We start from the raw sequence: 19,840 nt of genomic DNA on the forward strand, positions 1-19,840 counted from the left end.
CGCCGCGCACCCTTGCCGCCACCACCCCCCGGCGAAACCTACTGAAATTGGGTTGCTGCCACCACCCCACGGCGAAACCAACTGAAATTGGGTTGTATTTGGCGCGGCACGGCACCCCTGCCGCGCCAAGCGTACTGGCGCGGCAAGGCCGACCTCACCCGGCGCAACCTACTGAAAGTAGGTTGTGCGTGGCGCGGCAGCTCAGCCCTGCCGCGCCAGGCGTCCTGGCGCGGCAAAGCCGGCCTACCACCCGGCGCAACCTACTGAAAGTAGGTTGCGCGTGGCGCGGCACCCCAGCACTGCCGCGCCAGGCCGCCTGGCGCGGCAGGGGCCTCCCCCCGGGCGACCTACTGAAAGTTGGTTGCGCGTGGCGCGGCAGCCCAGCCCTGCCGCGCCAGGCCGCCTGGCGCGGCAAGGCAGCCCCCCGCGCAACCTACTGAAAGTTGGTTGCGCGTGGCGCGGCAGCCCAGCCCTGCCGCGCCAGGCCGCCTGGCGCGGCAAGGCTGCCCCCCGCGCAAAGAAAAAAGAATATAATTAAAATGGAATTGGCAATATAATTTTTATGCACTTTTGAAATGAAAGAAAAAGGAAGGATTTTTTGCAATCGTTATTTCTTGCCTCCGTCATATCATGAAAACCTTTCGATTTAGAACGAGGAGAGATGGCTGAGTGGACTAAAGCGGCGGATTGCTAATCCGTTGTACAATTTTTTTGTACCGAGGGTTCGAATCCCTCTCTTTCCGCCCCCTCGGATCATTTGGGACTTTCAAATTGTAAGGAATTCTGACCCCCGGATTTTCTCATCGATAAATGTACGAAATAAATCCAATTTGTAAGAAAAAATTCCTCCGACCTTACCAGTAGATTTCAGTTCAGTACATTTTCGAGTATTTATCTAAATCATAATATTCTTAGATTTTTATATGAAATTCCACTCCATTTAGATCTAAGAAAGAACCCAATACAATGAAATTTCACTAGTACAAAAAAGATAAACAGATACAAACACAAGGTCTCAAACCTTGTTATACAATTTGTGTTTCAAAGAAAAGAAATATCATATATATTCAGCGAATGAAATAGAGTCGGCGAATAAAGCGGTTTCATTAACAACTCAATTTACAGATCACAAATGAAAAAAAATAAAGCATTGCCTTCTTTCCTATACCTTATTCCTTCCGGGTCGGGAAGATGCATGGAGATTGACTACGGTGATCCGTGGACAGGAGTTCAGGAAAACAGCACGCCAAAACCACAAGAAGCCAGTCATATCACGGCAAACTTTAATGCGGCTGAACATAGTTCTCTCGGAAATGAAAATAGTTTTTGACAACTAATTATAGTTCCCAGAATAAACATAAACATAATGTTCTACATTGTTTTCACAGCTACAGAGAAACATGATCCAGCTACATCAACACGTTCATCTAGTCCGAGTCACCTTCATATAGTAACTCGTCATCATCATCATCATCATCAACATCTCCGGCAACAACAACTCCCTTGCCTTTCTTATCGACATTAACCTTACCAACAGGTAAATCGGCAACAAGAGCCTTCATTGCCTCCATCTGTGCCTCTTCCGCTTGTTGTTGTAACTCTTCCATTTGAAGCCTTCTTTTTCTTGCCGCTTTTTGTTGCAAATATTGTTCCCATGAACCCTCAGGGTATTTCACATTCGGATCAACCACATAACCTAAGCGATCTCTTTCCTCCATCAACCTTTGTTTCTCCAAGTCCCTCTCCTCCTGCAACTTCCTCCTATTTTCTCTCTTCTCATTTTCAGTTAGAGGTCGTGGATACTTGGATCTATTTTGCCTCCAATACTTAATAATAGTTTCCCTTGCATAAAGTCCATTAGGTTTCACTCCAGTCTCATGCACCATATCTTGATATATTTTTCCCCAAAGCAAGTCGTCGTCAGGAATAGGCACATCATACTTTTTCCTAATCTTTTCTTTAATTTCTTGTTGTTTCCTTAACTTCCATGGTTCCGATGTATTTCCCAACTTTAATAACAAATCATATCGACCACAAAAATCTTCCCAATCACATGTCCTTCCCTCCTGCAACAACAATTCAATATTCTTACAAATTTGAACCAAGTTACAACCTTCATAAAACATAAGAGACGAGTATTTACTAACCCAGTAATCGCCATGTGCATTTCCACAGAACGAACCATATCCAAGTTCAGAAGGCACCACACCTTCTGTTGCCAATATACCACACTTGCATCTATCACTAGGAGAGGACACACACGGCCACGGTGCATTTTCACTTTCAAACTCCCGCACTTCCTCCTCTGTTGGCCACATTGCCATTGGGCCGTATATATACTCATTGAAATCACACAACGGCCACCCATCCTGCAAAAAACCCATGACGTGAACTACTCAGATGTAAAGTAACTACAAAACGCTTCTCCAACTACCAACGACATACTAATATTCTCGTAATATACTTACATGAGTCTTTAGGGAGCATCGAAAGAATGGAGTAAACTTAGGTGGATCCCCTAAGTTAGGACGCATAAGCTTAGCAGAAACACCACACTTGCACATGGGAGGATCCCTCACACGCCTACAAGCAGCCTCCTGCTTCTCCTCATCGGTCATCCTAGGTGGGTTTGGTGGAGGAGGAACCCAACGCCTAAACTTATGGTATGGTTTAAGCTCTGTGCTATGATATGGGAATAGGCGGATCCTAGGATCATATTTGTCGGGTCCATCGATCCACTGAAAGAAATCGCAAGGTGCGGCAGGCAATGGATCAAAAGTCCATTTGCATACATAGAAGGCTCTTCCGGCTGTCTTTGGATGCCTTGATTGTTTCACCTCTGCTTGCGCGCCACATCTACAAAGTGGTACCGGAAGAGCAGGAGGTACGGGACCAGCAACATTGGACTCGCCCACATAACGCACATACCACCTACGCCGTTTGTATTCAGAACCAAACGACGCCATCTCACCTGTAAATCAAGTGCAATAAATTTAATACACAAATAAACTTTACACACGTAATCCATACTAGCTATATACATCATTTTGATAAAATGTAAACACTCGATCTACAAAATACAAACACTGAAACAAAAATGAGACTAATTAATTGAACATATAAAAAAAATACATGTCATGTAAAGCACACAATTGGATGAATATATACCTAAATCGAAGCATTCAACAAGTTCTACACGTCAATATCGCGGGCAGAGACTCAATTGCGTATGAATTACGTATCATCTAACACAAAACATCATTGCATTTCATTGAAATTTCAAATCACTAACCTAACCCTAAGTCACCTAAACATCCTCCGATCTACCAAATGTAACGGTAAAACACGAGAATAAGTAGGGGAATACCTTCCACACGAAGCAGGGATCGATTCCCACTACTTTCCCCCACCAAAATCGCCGGATTTTTGGTGGATTTGGGGGTGGGGTGGCGGGGGCCGGCGCTGCAAGGTGCTGCTGTGTGGTGTGTCTGGAGGAGGAAGAAAGGAGGGAGGGAGGAGGAAGGGAGCCGGCGCGCGGCCTAAGTGTCGGCCCTGCCGCGCCAGGCGGGCTGGCGCGGCGAAAGCGCGGACCACGTCAGCGCCCGCCTGGCGCCGCGGGTCGACGCGCCAGCGTGGCAGGGGGCTGCCGCGCCAGTGCATGTGGCGCGGCAGCATGTTCCTGCCGCGCCAGGCGGTCTGGCGCGGCTAAAAGGGTCACGACGCGCAAATAAACCCCCGCTGAGGTTATTTTTAAAAATAAAGAAAAAAAAGGTTAAAATAAAAAAAATTTCCACCGCTGCACGGCAGCACCGCGCTCCGCAGCATCCGACCGGGCGACCGGTCATCAATGTCCCCGGAGGCCGGAACCCCGACGGCCAGAGAAAAGAAAAAAAGAAAAAGAAAAGGCTAAACCCTAATCCACACCGAAGCCGGCCCGCCCGCCTCTTCCGGTGATGCCGTCGCCGTCACCGCCGGTGCTGCCGATCTCGGAGCACGAGGACGAGATTGTCGCCGCGGTGGACACGAACCCGGTGGTGGTGGTTATCGGCGAGACCGGCTCTGGCAAGAGCACCCAGCTCTCCCAGATCCTCCACCGCCGCGGATACACCCGCCGGGGCGCCATCGCCGTCACCCAACCCCGCCGCGTCGCCGCCGTCTCCGTCTCCAGGTTCTCCACACCCATTACATCTCTCGTTCTATCCCATGCGCGCGAGGGCGTGTTTTTTCGCGACCGCAGAGGACACGGGTGACTTCGTCATCTGGTGCTTATTTGTTAGTGCCAGAGTATTGCTTCATCTGTGTGGCTTATGTCAATGCTCCCCGATATAGCCTATGTTTTGGTTATGCTTTGCCTTGCTGCCAATTTGTGGGTTGCAATTTGGCAATTGGAGGGCTTTATGAATTGGGATTGGAACTACTCTTGCATTTAGAAAGGAGACTTACTCGACAGCTAAGTGGCCGGGGAAATACCAGAAACCTCATCATATTCTGAGTTGTGAGAGGATCTTTTTGTTGGATAGCCTGCCAAGTGTCATGCAGAACAAGCTTATAAAGAACTGTCATGTGAGGGTTGTCAGGTGGTTCTTCCTGTTTGAGCAACTACTCTCAATTTTGAATGACTTTCTGCCTGGTTGATCAGCTAGCCGTTGTCAATTTAACAGTATGGGATTCTGTTTTAGTTGTTTTACTCACTGTTAAAAGTTATTTCACTTACTGTGTTGTTTACTGCCATCAAATACAAAACATATATGTAACTGAGTTGTGAATAAGAACACTTTTATTTGTTATTTCACAGAAGAGTAGCTCAGGAGCTTGGTGTCCCACTCGGGGATGAAGTGGGTTATGCAATTCGATTTGAGGACAGAACTTCAGAGAGAACATGCATAAAGTAAGCCTCAGAAACATGCAGAAATATTACATTCCAAGTTTAATAACCACTGGATGTGCCCCATGTAATAAACCTTTTGGTTTGGGAACAATATCAACACAAAAGGCTTGTAAGAAATTGATACTGTGGTCCATAGAGTGTTGTAGCTACCAGTGTTAGAAGAAGGTAACACTGCCATTTCCTCTTTTTTTTTTTCATTTTAATTTATCTCCTGTCAGTGTTTTGTCACACTTGTTGCTTGTAACGCAGAGTGATGTTGAAGTTCTATGCATAGGTAGAGTAAAATGAGCACTACATCAAGTCTTGAATTTTGATTTAGTAATCAATTTAAAAGTGATTGCAAGAATTCATCATAAAGAGTAATTGCAGAGCGGAACCCAATAGGGTGATTATGCTTGATGTTTCTACCCTATACCTATGTGCTCAATTTTTGGATTTAAATTCTTCACTTGTTTTATAGATACCTCACGGATGGCGTTCTTCTTCGTGAAAGCCTTTCAAATCCTGATTTGAAGCAATACTCAGTAATCATACTGGACGAAGCTCATGAGCGTAGTCTAAACACGTATGTGTATCTGAACCTTATCTACCCGAGTCAATTTAAAACTAGCTTGGTAGCATGTGTTTTGATATTCATATCTACTGTTTTGCATTTCAGTTACTTGACAGTTGTGTCAACTACTATAATATGAACTCTTGTCTTAAATTTAAATGTATTACGTTACTGTAAGCATTTCATATACTCTGTTTTCTTGTAAGGAAATACCTCCATCAAAGATTCGTTATATGGCCACTGTATTTAGTGTGGCTATTACAAATATTTGTGCAAATGCTAGTCAGTACCACTTGTTACTTATTTTAGAAGAGTTTGCTACACACTACCACAGAATAGATAATAATTTTAGGGCCTACCAGATCATTTGGTGTGCTTAGGTATCTTTGTTGTAGCAGTTCTTGTCATGTTGTGTGTTGGTTATTTCTGTCCTAAGTCCTAACCTGTACCGAGGAAAGGTAGTTGGTAGTTGGCACTTGGCACATGTCTTACTAACAAGCTACTTATGTGCCATCCTGCCACATATTTGGGATTCAGCACAGATGAATTGGAATATTTTTTTTCCTTCCTATACATAACACACACAATACAAACGATAGTTTTGAATCAGGATTACATCTAGCTTAATTTTATTTTTGTCAATGCCTTCTTTCTCTGCTGGTAGGGCATGTAGGACCTACCAAATAATACCACTTACTAGCCTATCTTTTCGGGAAAAGTCTATATAAGCCCCCAACATATCGAGGGTGTACTACATCACCCCATGAAGTATAAAATTGAGTATTTAACCCCTTAAGCTTTGCAAAACCGTTTAAATGACCCCCCGAGGTGGTTCTGCATGGTGGTTTTGCCACGTTGGTGTGCTGAAGTTGGTCGAGAAGCTGACATGGACTGACTGACACGTGGACCCCGCTTATAAGTGGGCAGATCAGAGTCCCCATCTCTTTTCTTCTCCCATGGCCACGGCGAAGTCCTACTTACCATGGGCGTGCAACAATGCTTTGTCACATGCATCTCCCGCCGCGGTGCTTCCCATGACTGCAGCTGCACCGCGATTGGTGTTGCTTGCTGCTCCTCCATACGCATCGTCCTGCTGCCGGTCTGCCGCAGATCTCCTGCTAGGGCCCCTCCGCCCGCTGGCGCTCTCCCACAGCTGCAGCTCATGCCTTGCCCTCGTTCGTCCGCCGGTGGCACTTGCCTGCAGTAGCAGCTTGAGCTCGCAGCGCCCACCCTTGGCCCCATCGATTCCGTCCGCACCGCTGCATACTCCATCCTCGCAAGGCCAATCCTTGTCCGACTGTCATTCTTTTCTGTTGAGTGGCGTTGATTCGATGGCTGTGAGCCTGTTACCTCTGAATTGAAGATTAGAATGATTCAGCCATCCAGGACCAATGGAGTCGCTGATGTGAACTAATATCTACCTGCTGACTGCATGCGAGCCGACGTGAGCTTACGAGGAGCGTGCGCAAGCTTACAAGGAGCGTGCGCAAGCGAGAGTGTTAGAACTAATCTTAATTGTTTCTGCATATGCACGTTTATTATGTTTGTTTTCACGTAGACAAGTAGTACTTGCATGTAGTCAATAATGTCATGTACAGAGTGTAGTAATTTGCATTGCAGCAGTGAGTTGTGCTGAAAGCAATGCAATGGCGATGTGTGTGAAGCGCACAAGCATGGTGGCTTGAGCCGGTGTGTGGAGTGAGTCGTGTGATTTGCGAAGCGGCCGGAGGCTCCAAATATCTGAGGCATGCATGCAATGTGATCTGCATGAGATAGCACGTCAGGAATGCATGGTGCTCTGTTAGTCCGGGTCGAGCCACGATGTGAAGTCTAGGTTTGTGAATAGGTCCTGGCTTGCATGGTCGTTGCACGTTGCGTTATTTTAGGATCATGGCGTGAGTCATGGACAAAGGGAAGCGGCCAGTTGTTATCCCTTGCATTTTGTTAATTTTATATATAATGAGAAAAACGATGAGGCCAGTGGTGGCTGTATCGACAGAAGCTTGTACCTTGTGCTGTGACAAACACAAAGTAGAGAGAGAGGGGTGATGAGGATGAGGATGAAGTTCCTACTGCAAGCCAATGAGGCATGGGGTGCTGTTGATCGTGGGAAGGTACCAGCAACCGAGGATGTCGACGAGGTCCAGGACCAGCTGGCCTTGTTGATCATCTCCCAGTCAGTCGACTACGAGATGCTGCCATGAGTTTCGAAGGAGACCGCCTATGATGTGTGGGAGGCGTTGCGCTCCATGCATGTGGGCGTCGAGTGTGTCCGGGAGGCAAGGGTCCAGTCGTTGCAAGCTGATCTTGATAATCTCGAGACGAGTTATGCGGAATCTATTGATAATTTCGCTGAGAAGTTCACGACGCTATCCGTGAGCTCGGAGATGAGGTGGAGGAGAAGTATGTTGTGAAGAAGCTGCTGCGATCCGTCTCCACCAAGTTCATCAATGTTGCTTCGACGATGGTGCTGTTCGGAGACACCAACAAGATGTCCATGGAGGAGGCCATTAGATGATTTAAGGCTCATGAAGAGCTTCTCAAGGGACGGGAGGTCCGATCTGAGCAGCGGCTCCTCATGGCAAGTGGAGAAATCCGTGCTAAGTGCTAGCGCCTTTTACTATGCTTGCACGCCTCAGCGTCGATGTCGCCACAAGCGTCGAGTTGCTGCCCGGCCAGAATCGTCGCCATTAACGTCATGTGATTAATGTGCTAGCACAGCACCCTCCTCCGACCTGTAAAAGGGCATCATTGAGGTCTCCACCATCCAGTGCTTGCCAAGCCATCCTACTGGCCAGATCGTTCACCATCTCTGAGTCTCTCATTCTCTCCACCAGTGCTCTTTACCACATAAAACATGATGCTGACGGATCTCCTTTCTCAAGACATTCCCCGCTAAGGTGAGACACCAGAGAGCCTCTCCACCATCAACTCCGCCTCTCCATCATCTCTATCCGATCCTCCCTGCTGTACCCGATCTCCTCATGACTCATGAGCTTCCAGAGCTGCAACCATGGCCGCCCATGGCCCCCTCTCTTCCAAGCACCAATGTACATTGTGGGCACCCAAACTGAGTTGTCATCCTCCTCTCTCTCCCTATGCCCTTGGATTCGAAATCCGTGCTTGGATTCGCTGGTCTGGTGGAGCTCCGGCGAGCCCCACGGCTCCGTGCGGCGTCGTGCATGTTGCACCCCTGCAGCGCTGCAAAACCGCTGTGGAAAGCCATGCCAGGGGGTTATTTGAATGGTTTTGCAAAGATGAGGGGGTAAAATATCCAGTTTTATAGTTAGGGGGTTTAATTAGTCCACTTACAATAGGTTGGGGGGGGGGGGTTATACAGACTTCTTCGTATCTTTTCTAGGTGACACTAACTAAACACAGGAGGGCTGTTTGAATGAGAAATGTTTCCCAAGGAATTTTAGGATTTAGAATATAATGAACTGAATCTGAAGGACATGGAATGAAATAACAGGCCCTTAATATTGTTTCTGGTTCGGCAGTGTGTATCCTTAGTGGTGGAATGGAGAATAGAAGAAATCTCATAGGAAATAGTAAGTAGCTGCTAGCTATAGAGTTTGTGCACTGAGGTTCTCATTCTCCATAGTTCACACATTAGATATATTAATAGTGCTAAGCTGCTTTGTGCTACCCTGGAACCTGCAAATACACATTACCCACTATAGTTCTTAGATGATAGACATTCAGTACTGATCTCTTCTTTTTAAAATGGGACTAGTGTTACATGGGATGAGTTGTGTAGGTTCTTGTGGAAACTGTTTGCATACGCTCATTTTAATATTTATCTGGTTATACACAGTGATATCCTTTTAGGTTTGATGAAAAGATTGGTCAAGGACCGAGCTTCAGATTTAAAAGTTCTGATCACCTCTGCGACTCTTGATGGTTTGAAAGTTTCAAAGTTCTTCTCAGGATGCCCTGTGTTAAACATTCCTGGAACTTTATTCCCTGTGGAGAAATTTTACAGCACTGAGCGCCCAACAAATTATATAGAATCTTCACTCAGGACAGCTATAGGTAAGAAGAACCCTCTTTTTTGGTGTAACCTTTTGCATTTTTGTGATCGTCCTGTCAATATTGTTAGTTTATTTGTGTTCTGCATGTGCATTGCGTCACTCAGAAACTTATTCATTATTATCAATGGAGATAATGTTTGTGACAAAGGCCGCATGTTTATTTTGGTATGTGCCATGAAGAATGGTCATTACAGTGGTAAGAGGGAAACTGGGTTGCTGCCATGGGTCCTTATGTTGGACACACTGTCACTATTCTACTATGAAATTGGTCGATAGGGAGGAAAGAGCCAAGGAAGAAATTCTCTTTATGTTTTAGCTGCCTAGTGTAATATAATGTGGAGTGGCGTTACAAATACCAGGGTCTCGCAATCCTGTACGCTTTCCTACAATTCAATTAACTCGGGTCTCCTTTGAGCCTCTCAGTACAAAGGAATATGCTAGCCCCATTTGAATTCTTGTGCATCCACAATAGTACTGCCAAGTTTATCTAATGGATAGTACACTTTATCGCTAAAGTCTTAACACAGAAAACAACTGTGGGTATATGATGATTGGCAGTGATTGTACCATCAGTTTTGCAGTACTTCACAAAGTGAAAAGGTTGACCAACAATAACTTATCTCAAGAACCTTAGTCAATTATGATGGGCTTGAATCATGGTCATCTCAAGGTGGCCCTGTTTGGAGCAGCTTCTGCTTGTGCCAAATCCACTTATGCCGAATCCACTTATGTAGAAGCTTAGATTCTGCTTATTGATAAGCTGCTGCAATTATGTCAAGCACAGCTTTTGCTTTTTATGTGGAGATGCTGAGAAATAAGTTGCGCCCTGCATTGGCTTTTATGAGCCTCCTTTTGAACTTAATTGTTAGCAATATATTTTGGAAACTATGAAAAATCTGAACTATTCATATGTAGTGTCTGGTCACTCTACCTCGCTATTTTGGCCTTTCTTCTCTTTTAATGAAATAATACCTTGGTCTCATGCGTATTCGTGTAAAGAGTCTTAACGAGGGTATGGTTCAAATTAGGTTCATATCTCTTTTTATATCACATATCTATGACATGGGAATATTATAGTTACATTTTTACGTTTTGTTGATTTGTTCAATGTTTGAGTTACTTAATGTTTACAACTTCTTAAACTTTTAAATTCTCATTTCTTTCACTAACAAAACTGAAAAATGTTTGTTATCAGATATCCATGCCAAGGAACCCCCTGGGGATGTCTTAATATTTATGACAGGAAAGGTCAGCACCTCAAGATTTGTCATTGTTTACCCCTTACCCCTTTCTTTCTGCAATTTTTAAGTATATTTTTGTAGTCGCTGGCATCATGGCCTTAATTGACATTTATACTGGAACTGCCGAGAAATATATTACACGGTATCCAATAATGAGTCAAGTAGAACAACCGCTGTAATGGTACCTTATAACCCTCCGCAATCTGTTTACCTTACAATCGCCGAACCAAAAGCTCCTTTTTTATCAATGTAGGAATTTCTCCCCCTTTTTTATCGTAGTGCTGAATATTAATAATTTTGTGGATATTTAATTCCTATTGATATAAGAAGTTCTAGTTTCTTTTTCTTGTAGGATTAATAGGGAAACCTATATTGTATTCCCCGAGTATAATATGTAAAGATAACTTTTATTGGTGCTTATGCTTATTCTTTCCTTTATTAATTATGTTTTGTCTGCTCATGCTGAACTATGATTATTTGAGATTTCTGCAGGATGATATTGACAAGATGGTCTCAAAATTGGAGGAGAGAATTCAAAATCTTGAGGAAGGCTCCTGTATGGATGCTCTTGTCCTTCCTCTTCATGGTTCTTTGCCACCTGAACTGCAGGCAAGTTCCAAGCCATTTTGCTCCTCTCAGCCTTCCAACCAAACTTTGCTATTATATTACAGGATAAATACCATACCCTTGCAGTCCTTCACATTTAGTTTTCTATTTCTTCCTTCTGTTAAACATTTATCATGCTCTGCAGTGTTTCTGATTTTGCACACTTCTCATTTAGGTTAGGGTATTTGCTCCAGCACCTCCGAACTGTCGACGCTTCATTGTTGCAACAAATGTTGCTGAAACTTCTCTGACTGTAGATGGAGTCGTGTAAGCAGCAAACATAATCAGTTGAGGAGCATGTGCTTTTCATTTCCATCTTCAGATCGTAGTTCTTGTATTTAAATTGGAGTGACAAATTTGCTTGGTGTTTTCTGAAGTAGTAATAGAATAGAAAAATAATATGCTAGCAATGGATTATAGTGACATCGACTACTCTGCTAATAAGAAACACTGACATATTTAGTTTATTATTTAGAAGAGACGTGTTATTCAAAAATAAATCATGTAAGCTGTTGTCACCTGAGAATTTTGTGTCACTGTCTAAAATACATGTAGTTTAAAATTTTATAAAAAACTTCAATAACTTTTGAGTGCATGTGGAATTGCTTACAGTTCATGCTGCGATTTTTTAATGTGATTGCATTTAATTATTTTACCATTTATACTAATAGCTGAGTACTCCTTTTTCGTTAGTCCTGTCTATATGATGTCTAGAGACCAAGGTGGTGCTAAAATAAATATATATATTTATTGGAACTAAATCATGCATAGCCCTGTATGACATTTTGGTGTCGCTGGACATCTTTTACGCCACTTATAGCAGCAGTAGAGTGTGCAGAAACTTAAAATCGCCATACTGTAGATCCCCTAACTGGTAAATATTTGAAACAAACATAAACACTATAGCTTTAGAAAAGGAGGGAGAGCTGTAACTAGAAACATTACGTTAATCAGGATGCATGCCAACACTCTCACGGTGCAACTGGTCAGCAGAACATGCCAGAGAAGCGGTTTGCTGAGCCAGCCCGAGTTCGAGTCGCGGCACAATCTTCTTAAGACAAAATCAGGGGGACGTCTCTCCCCCTGGTCGAGATGTTTTGTTAATCAGGATGCATGAAGTGATGCATGAAAGTTTAGCTGTTGACCTGCAAGTGAGCAACTGCCCAACAGAAACTATCAAACTTCTCAATCTTTATTTTGTTGTTGAATACTTAAAATGGCTGTATATTAGTTATTTTTCCTTCAGGTGTTCTATATTTGTATGTTTGCACAGAGATTTTAATGATATTATTTCCTATTTCTTTAGGTTTGTGATTGATTGTGGCTATGTAAAGCAACGTCAATATAATCCATCAAGTGGAATGTATTCTCTTGATGTAGTTCAGATCAGCAGGTAAATAATTTGACATATGCTTATATGTGCCTGCATCTTGTTCACTGTCATATTACTTCCATTCTTATATGTCTAGTTTTAATTGTCAACATGCACTGATGATTTTAATGAATAATTAGAGTGCAGGCTGATCAGCGAGCAGGGCGAGCTGGAAGAACTCGACCCGGCAAGTGCTATAGGCTATACCCAATGTCTATATATCAAAAGGAGTTTCTTGAGGCTACAGTTCCTGAAATTCAACGCTCTTCTCTTGCTGGAAGTGTTTTATATCTGAAATCATTAAATCTTCCAGACATTAATATCCTGAAGTTTGATTTTCTAGATCCACCATCACGTAAGATAACACTTCAACTTCTTACAGTTCTAATTATTCTTCTGGACCTGCCTGAAAACATCTCGTTATTGCCTAGTTACTTATTATGCGCAGAGTTTGATGGATTACTTCTATTTTACTGTCTTCTAAAGCATTGTAAATTTAAATTTGCTATTTTCTATGGAAATAGTAAATTTTGTAATTACTTATTACTATGAAGTCGTGTGAAGAAATTACTTTTGGGACGATTGTTATGGGGCTAGTTGTGGTTGGAGGAGGTGGTTTCTCAGGGTGGATGGTATGGTGGGGGCAATGAGCTTTATCGCCAGCAAAGGCAGCAACCTGTGATGGTTGACGGTCTTCATAGAGGTGGGTGCCTGGGCAGTGGATTTGGCTTGACCAGGGGCGGGCGGTAGCGGAAAGGAGGGTTAGAGGGAGCTTTGAGGGAAAATCAGTTTTCTGGTTAATCCTAATCCATATGGGTACAGCTAAAGATGTAATCTTATGGATATGATCCACCCCGCCTAATACAATTAAAACTTTCCTCAAACCTCTCTTAATCTATAAGATAATGTGCTGGCGGGCCCCACTTGGAGAGGAAGGGAGGCTGCAGAATGCCAGCCGCACCCTCCAGTGGCTGCAAAAGGTAGGTGGTGTTTGTGGCTGCTGCCTCTGGATCGGGTTGGCTGCTTGGCCATGGGCCTTATGCCCATAACATTAATGTTCAAAACTATACTTACAAAAGATATCCATGGCCAAAAGGAAGTAGTTGTGTGCCTTGTAGGTGGTGTTTGTGGCTGCTGCCTCTGGGTCGGGTTGGCTGCTTGGCCCATGGGCCTTATGCCCATAACATTAATGTTCAAAACTATACTTACAAAAGATATCCATGGCCAAAAGGAAGTAGTTGTGTGCCCTGTAATAAATAAAATCGAAAGTATGTTCTGTGGCTTCTGCCTACTTTTTTCTTATTTCACGAATGGTCTGCAGGTGAGTCATTAGAAGATGCTTTGAGGCAATTATACCTTATTGATGCAATTGATGAAAATGGACAAATAACAGATGTTGGACGCATTATGGCAGGTATCCCGGATCTGTCTGCTTCTATTGAAATTAAATGGTTATTCAAAGCCTTCTTGAGCTGTTTATTTGCAGACTATTGTATGTTTAACATCTTTTAACCTGAAATTTGGGCATATCTAATTTAATATTCCTTAACTTTGAAGGATCAAGCCATACAAGTTGTGAATGACACTATAATGTAATGCTGTCATCTTGTTTCCATTCTCTGTAATTTCAGTGCCTTTAGTATTGTGTCCTTGGAATTCCTTACTGATCGAACAACATGGACAGTATGTAGGCATGTATCAGTTGGTGCTTCTACATTGCAATGTTAACATACCTTGAATTCTTGAGACATGATTGTTATTTTGTCTCTGATTTACATGTTTTTGTTTCAAGCATCAGTCAGTATATATCATGTTGATGGTTAATTAGTAATTGAATGGTTAAAATAATTCTAGTCAGAAACATGTCACACGATTTGACTGTTTCCATGTTTGATGAATTCATCTGATTCTAAAATGTGCCCCTTGTGGAACGGTGATTCTATACGCTACAAGTTCTTGTAGCATAATGGAATTGTAGCTTATAGATGAGCACAATAATTACACATAAAAATTTAAGCAATAGGTATTCATAAGAGCTCACGAGTTAGGGATCCAAAAGGGAGCATTTAATGTGTTAGTAGAGTTAAATTTAGTGTGAGCATGAAACATCTATGTGAAGTAGTTGTAGAATGTTGTTTTCTATGATGTGGATGTATGCACTATATAAGCTTCTATGTTGACTCTTTATATGGGATAAGTTTGCTTGGGCCCACTACTGTTGGAATATTTTAATTTCTTTGTCTAAGGATAAAATTCTGTACAGAACTCCCCCTGGAACCTTCTCTTTCAAGGACTTTGATTGAAGCGAATGAATTGGGATGTCTGTCTCAGGCATTAACTGTTGCTGCGATTTTGTCAGCGGAAATAACATTGCGATCAACTAGAAGGTGATCCCCCCTCTTCCTCCTCTCATGCACTCTACTATTCGCAGTCATATGATAGACTTGTACTATATACAGCAAGGACATGGAGGGAAAGAGGAAAAGGCAAGAGCTTCCGGATGGTTCTGGCTGGGGTGACCATATACAATTGCTTCAGATATTCGAAAGCTGGGACCAAACAGGATATGATCCACGATGGTGCTCTGATCATGATTTGCAGGTGACTGAAAAAAACATTTTTCTAATATGTTTAATGAAAAAGACTTAGCCATGCTTGGTAGTTCAGTAAAAGTAAATTCAGTCGTCTTCGATCACTGAAGGAACAAAAGACATCACCTGAATTTTCCACAAAATACCCTAGTGATGGTTGTCCTCATGCAGTTTCATGATAGAAATCATTCCCACACCTTTCATCTGATTTCTCAGGTGGAGAAAAGGGAATGCTGTACAGAAATGAATCAATAAGATAGTAGTAACAATTTTCAGTTATCTGTTCAAACATAAGGATCTTGTAGTTTTTTATTTTATAGTGCTTGAAAGCTTGGGTTTGTACATATTTACGAAAGTCTATTTTATATCAATGCAAGGCTACTCAAAGGCCATCATATTGATGCTACTATCATGACTGTTTGCTTTATTCTGCTTGGTGACTTTTGCCCTCACTCCTACAGCTTTCCAATGCATTCTATGATTTACTACACGCAGGCTCAAAGCTGCCATTGTTATGCTTACGGTCACCTAAGGATACAACTCAGCTTCATAAAGCTGAGTATAGATGAGTTTTTTTTCATCAAATGTATATGTTTTAAAGAAAGTAGTTCTAGTTTGTCACCATATATGTATTATATTGGCTGTCTTTTGCAGGTGCGGGGTATGAAATTGAGCAAAGATGTGAGGAACCAACTATGTCAAATTATTCAAAAAATCGCAAAAGGTCAATTCTCTAGCTTTTGTTTTATCTCAGTCCTGAAATCAATGATAAAGCAGATCCCTTTGAAAGATAAGCGACAAAGTAGTGGCTCAGCTAACTAGTTCATTTTTGTCCCACTTCTGTTGTTTGAAATCTGGATTAGTTCAATTAAATGAGTTTTGTGTCGACCCAATGACCCAGAGGAGGCAAAACTTGCATCCCTAGTGCTGACACTGTTTTTGAGCTTCTTCCTCTTAAGATAATTTGAAGTATCAGTTTTGTTTTGAAGGATTACCTAAAAGAGGTGTTTTGATACAGCAGTTTATGTAGCATAGGTGGTCGCTGTTGATTTTATTAGAGTCTAGGCGACTGGTTTTGTTATTTGATTTGATTTGAAGGTCAGCTTGTAAAACCCGAAGGGGTCATATAAATGTAAAGAACAACTGATGAATTGGTCTTTGGTGCCCAGAACTCAATGTAGTTGTCTGAAATATCTGCTTTTACTAAGGTCTGCTTGTTACTGAAAGTAAGCACAAGGTCAGCCTGTCAGATATTTAAAAAGAATACCCCCCCCCCTCTTTAATGCTGCATCATGAGTTGTCACTTAATGGGATTGCCCTAATTTGTTCATAACTTTGAATCTCAAGTTACCCAAGATCCCTAAAGACATAATGGGAAAACAGGCAAGTTAACTTGAAATTTTATTAAGTTTAGGTCCAACTGATGTGCATGCAAGGAAAAGCCGGAAGAGTGACCCCGACTATAGAAAGTTAAGGAGAGCTCTATGTGTAGGATATGGTAACCAGCTAGCTGAGAGGATGCTGCATCACAATGGGTACCATACTGTTGGCTATAGGACCCAACTTGTACAGGTACTGAATTCTGTAATTTCTTTGCCAGATTTATTTTGTTATGTTATAGCTTGCCAAAATTTAAGGGGGAGTGGAATAGTCCTGAACCATTTTACTTATAAGATCAGCACCACCCTACTGAACATAGAAACTGCTGGTAGCTACTTGAATTGTTTCCTAGGGTGCCTTGTCTTGAGGAAATGCTGCTTGCTGTTATGCTTTCTTGCAGAACAGTACTCTAGATATGCCAAAAACATTCGACAGTTTATAATGAAGAGCACATACCACACTTAATCGTATATATGAGCAATAGTTGGTGGTGTGCAATACAAATGAAGCTTTTAATGGCATATTTAATCTCTTGATGAACTTATTCACGAACATATTTAATCTCTTGATGAGCAATAGTTGGTGGTGTGTAATTTGGGAATTTGAATGGTGAACTTCTTTTGCAGGTGCACCCATCTTCTGTACTGGAAGGTGATGAGTACGGGAAGTTTCCTATGTATGTTGTTTATCATGAGCTGATAAGTACAACTCGTCCGTACATGAGAAACATTTGTGCTGTCGATCAGGCCTGGGTCGAGCCTATATTGAAGAAGCTTGAGAAATTAGATATAAACAGATTAAGGTATATTGAGATTAAAAGCATTATTTCTGAATTATGATCCAGCAAAATTTTGTGATCGATAATGTCATAGCCTTATGTATCTCATTGCAGTGGTGGGAGTGCACTGAAAGATTCTGAACCATTGGAGGATAAGCAAGTAAACATGCCAAAGAAAGCCGTGGATGTTAAACAATCTGAGGTGGACAGTAAAATCCAGGCAGCTCGTGAGCGCTACCTTGCACGGAAAGGCAAGAAATGACATTTTCCTGATACTGAAGATCCTTCTTGTCAGCCTGATGCTTTTCTGGAAGATCATACTAACATTTCTGTCCAGTGGGTTGGTGCATACTTGCTCAACTAAGAACATACATCATTTTTTGACGCGCACAATCAGAGGTTTGCTGGTTATTGACGGAGTGGCAATGCACCTGCTACTGATTGTGTTCTTTGGCTGTATCAGATACAATGAGATGTTGCAGAATTATGTACGGCATATACATCATATGTGATCGAGTGGTTCAGAAACGGAGGAAAAATGGTGGTACCAAGTAACTCATGGTTTTGTCAAGTGGTCGTGTTTTGATCCCCATCTGTCTACAGAATGTGCCTCGGTATACTAAGGTAGGTCGAGTTGCCATTTGGCTAGCTGAGTCGCATATCTTAGAATTGTTTAGTTTTGCAGTTCATAGCCGCGATTCACTTGAAAATGTTAGATTTTATTGCTGAAAAAGGCAGATGCAATAATGTGATCTAGACATACAACAGCTATATGTTAGTCCCTCCTTTCCAATTATAGATCGTTTTGGTGTTTTTAGATTCATAGATTTTGTTACGCACTTAGATATACCGTATGTCTAGATGCATAATAATATTTATGAATCTAGAAAGGTCAAACCGACCTATAATTTAGGACGGAGGGATATAATTTAGGACGGAGGGAGTTGATAACGATGCCACTTGAAATTGAGCACATTAAGATCGTGTTTTCGTGTGAAAGTTCGGAGTTTTCCAGTTTGAGCATTGCTGCAGGCATTCTATGACCCGATGCTCACCTACACAGACACTCTCCATTCGGCTCGGTGTCAGTTTTCTGGGAACATGAAAAGTTTAGGAAACAATATAGGGAACTGTTGGAAACATTTTTTTTTGCCTCTAAATGTTAAAATATTTTAGGGATTCTTTTAGGGAACCCTGCTCTAAATCTTTCTTCAGCGTTACAGCATTGTTGCACTGTTTCATCGTGTTGAGGTACCAAAAGCAGTGTTTCTGGTGTCGACTTTGTTCTGAACTAAAGATGGCAACGCGTGTGGTGCCTGCGGATACTACCTTCTTATATCTGCTCCCGCCAGCTAAATCTCTCGCACGCGCCCTCCACCCGCCGTGGGCAACAAACCACGCCCGTGCCCTCCATCTGCTGGAATTTCATGCCTGCAGGCACGCCCGTGTGCCCGTCAGGTTGAGCATATAGTTTATATAAACTATAGTGCATTACACGTCAGGTTGAGCATATAGTTTATATAAACTATAGTGCATTACAAGAGATGAAGATACAGATTCACAACAAATCGTTCACATTGATAACATTAAACATAGTCATTCAACAGTTCACACAAATACAGATTGTTCACATTGATAACATTAAACATAGTTATTCATCAGTTCATACATTATTTATTTCGCACGCATATATCAAACATAGTCATTCAATAGTTCACACATTATTTGTTTCGCACGCATACGAGAGATGAGATGCAACCAGCCAATCATACATTATTCGACGATAACAGAACATCAATTTCTTCTTCTCCCTCAGATACGTCCAAAACCTCTATCAACGTTAGTATCTGCAGCCACAAGAGGACCGGAGGCACTAGTCCCATGGGAAGCTTGCACTCGGGAGATACTAGGGGTTGCCATTGCAACTGCATGTCAACAAACGACACAAATCAACACTCTAGCTTGCAACAACCCTACACCCAATCTTGTCTACAAAACAAAATTAGTTGAACCATTGAAGTGAATGGCAAGAAATTACCTAGATCTGGCGGCTGGCACAGACAGCTACAAGTAGATCTGGCCGTCCACCAAGGAGCAAGAGGTGCTGCTTGAATGGAGGAAAGCCGCCGGCCGGAGAACAGCTCGACGGAGACAGGGAGGGTTGTGGTCACAAGGCTTGGACGTTAGGGGCAGGCGACTGGCCGGGGACAGGGGAGGAGGGCGGCAGAGATCACGCAGGGGCACCCTCGTGGTCGTGGCCTCGCCCGCATGATGGTTCGAGGCGGCGAGGGCAGCTGCTGGCCGAGCGCAGCGCAAGGCGAGAATCCAAGTCTCCGAGAGACCAAGATGAAGGGGTGGCGGCGGGGATTGGGGTGGCTGGGTGGGGTGGGTTGTGGA

General features: G+C 42.8%; 1 protein-coding gene and 1 non-coding gene across 2 annotated transcripts; both read left to right on the forward strand.

Annotated features, from left to right (window-relative positions):
* The first annotated feature begins 655 nt into the window (after positions 1-655).
* Positions 656-743, forward strand: TRNAS-GCU. Its single transcript has one exon. It is a non-coding gene; the product is annotated as a tRNA-Ser (tRNA).
* A 3,107-nt stretch (positions 744-3,850) lies between these two features.
* Positions 3,851-18,210, forward strand: LOC101770641 (probable pre-mRNA-splicing factor ATP-dependent RNA helicase DEAH4). Its single transcript, XM_004979143.2, has 16 exons — positions 3,851-4,168; positions 4,796-4,888; positions 5,349-5,453; positions 9,259-9,476; positions 10,671-10,723; positions 11,209-11,325; positions 11,498-11,589; positions 12,629-12,715; positions 12,835-13,049; positions 14,016-14,108; positions 14,958-15,081; positions 15,154-15,295; positions 15,940-16,009; positions 16,700-16,857; positions 17,292-17,467; positions 17,558-18,210. Exons 1-16 carry the CDS (start codon positions 3,954-3,956, stop codon positions 17,703-17,705), a joined length of 2,106 nt encoding a protein of 701 aa, XP_004979200.1. The 5' UTR covers positions 3,851-3,953; the 3' UTR covers positions 17,706-18,210.
* The last annotated feature ends 1,630 nt before the right edge of the window (positions 18,211-19,840 follow it).

The sequence above is a fragment of the Setaria italica genome, chromosome VIII (genome assembly GCF_000263155.2).
Source record: "Setaria italica strain Yugu1 chromosome VIII, Setaria_italica_v2.0, whole genome shotgun sequence".
Lineage (NCBI taxonomy): Eukaryota > Viridiplantae > Streptophyta > Magnoliopsida > Poales > Poaceae > Setaria > Setaria italica.

Excerpts from the sequence above, each read along its gene's own strand:
- LOC101770641 (XM_004979143.2), top strand. The coding sequence starts at position 3,954 with ATGCCGTCGCCGTCACCGCCGGTGCTGCCGATCTCGGAGCACGAGGAC. Across the intron at positions 11,590-12,628 it reads CTGACTGTAGATGGAGTCGT|GTTTGTGATTGATTGTGGCT; the intron begins GTAAGCAGCAAA and ends CTATTTCTTTAG. Across the intron at positions 15,082-15,153 it reads ACATTGCGATCAACTAGAAG|CAAGGACATGGAGGGAAAGA; the intron begins GTGATCCCCCCT and ends TACTATATACAG.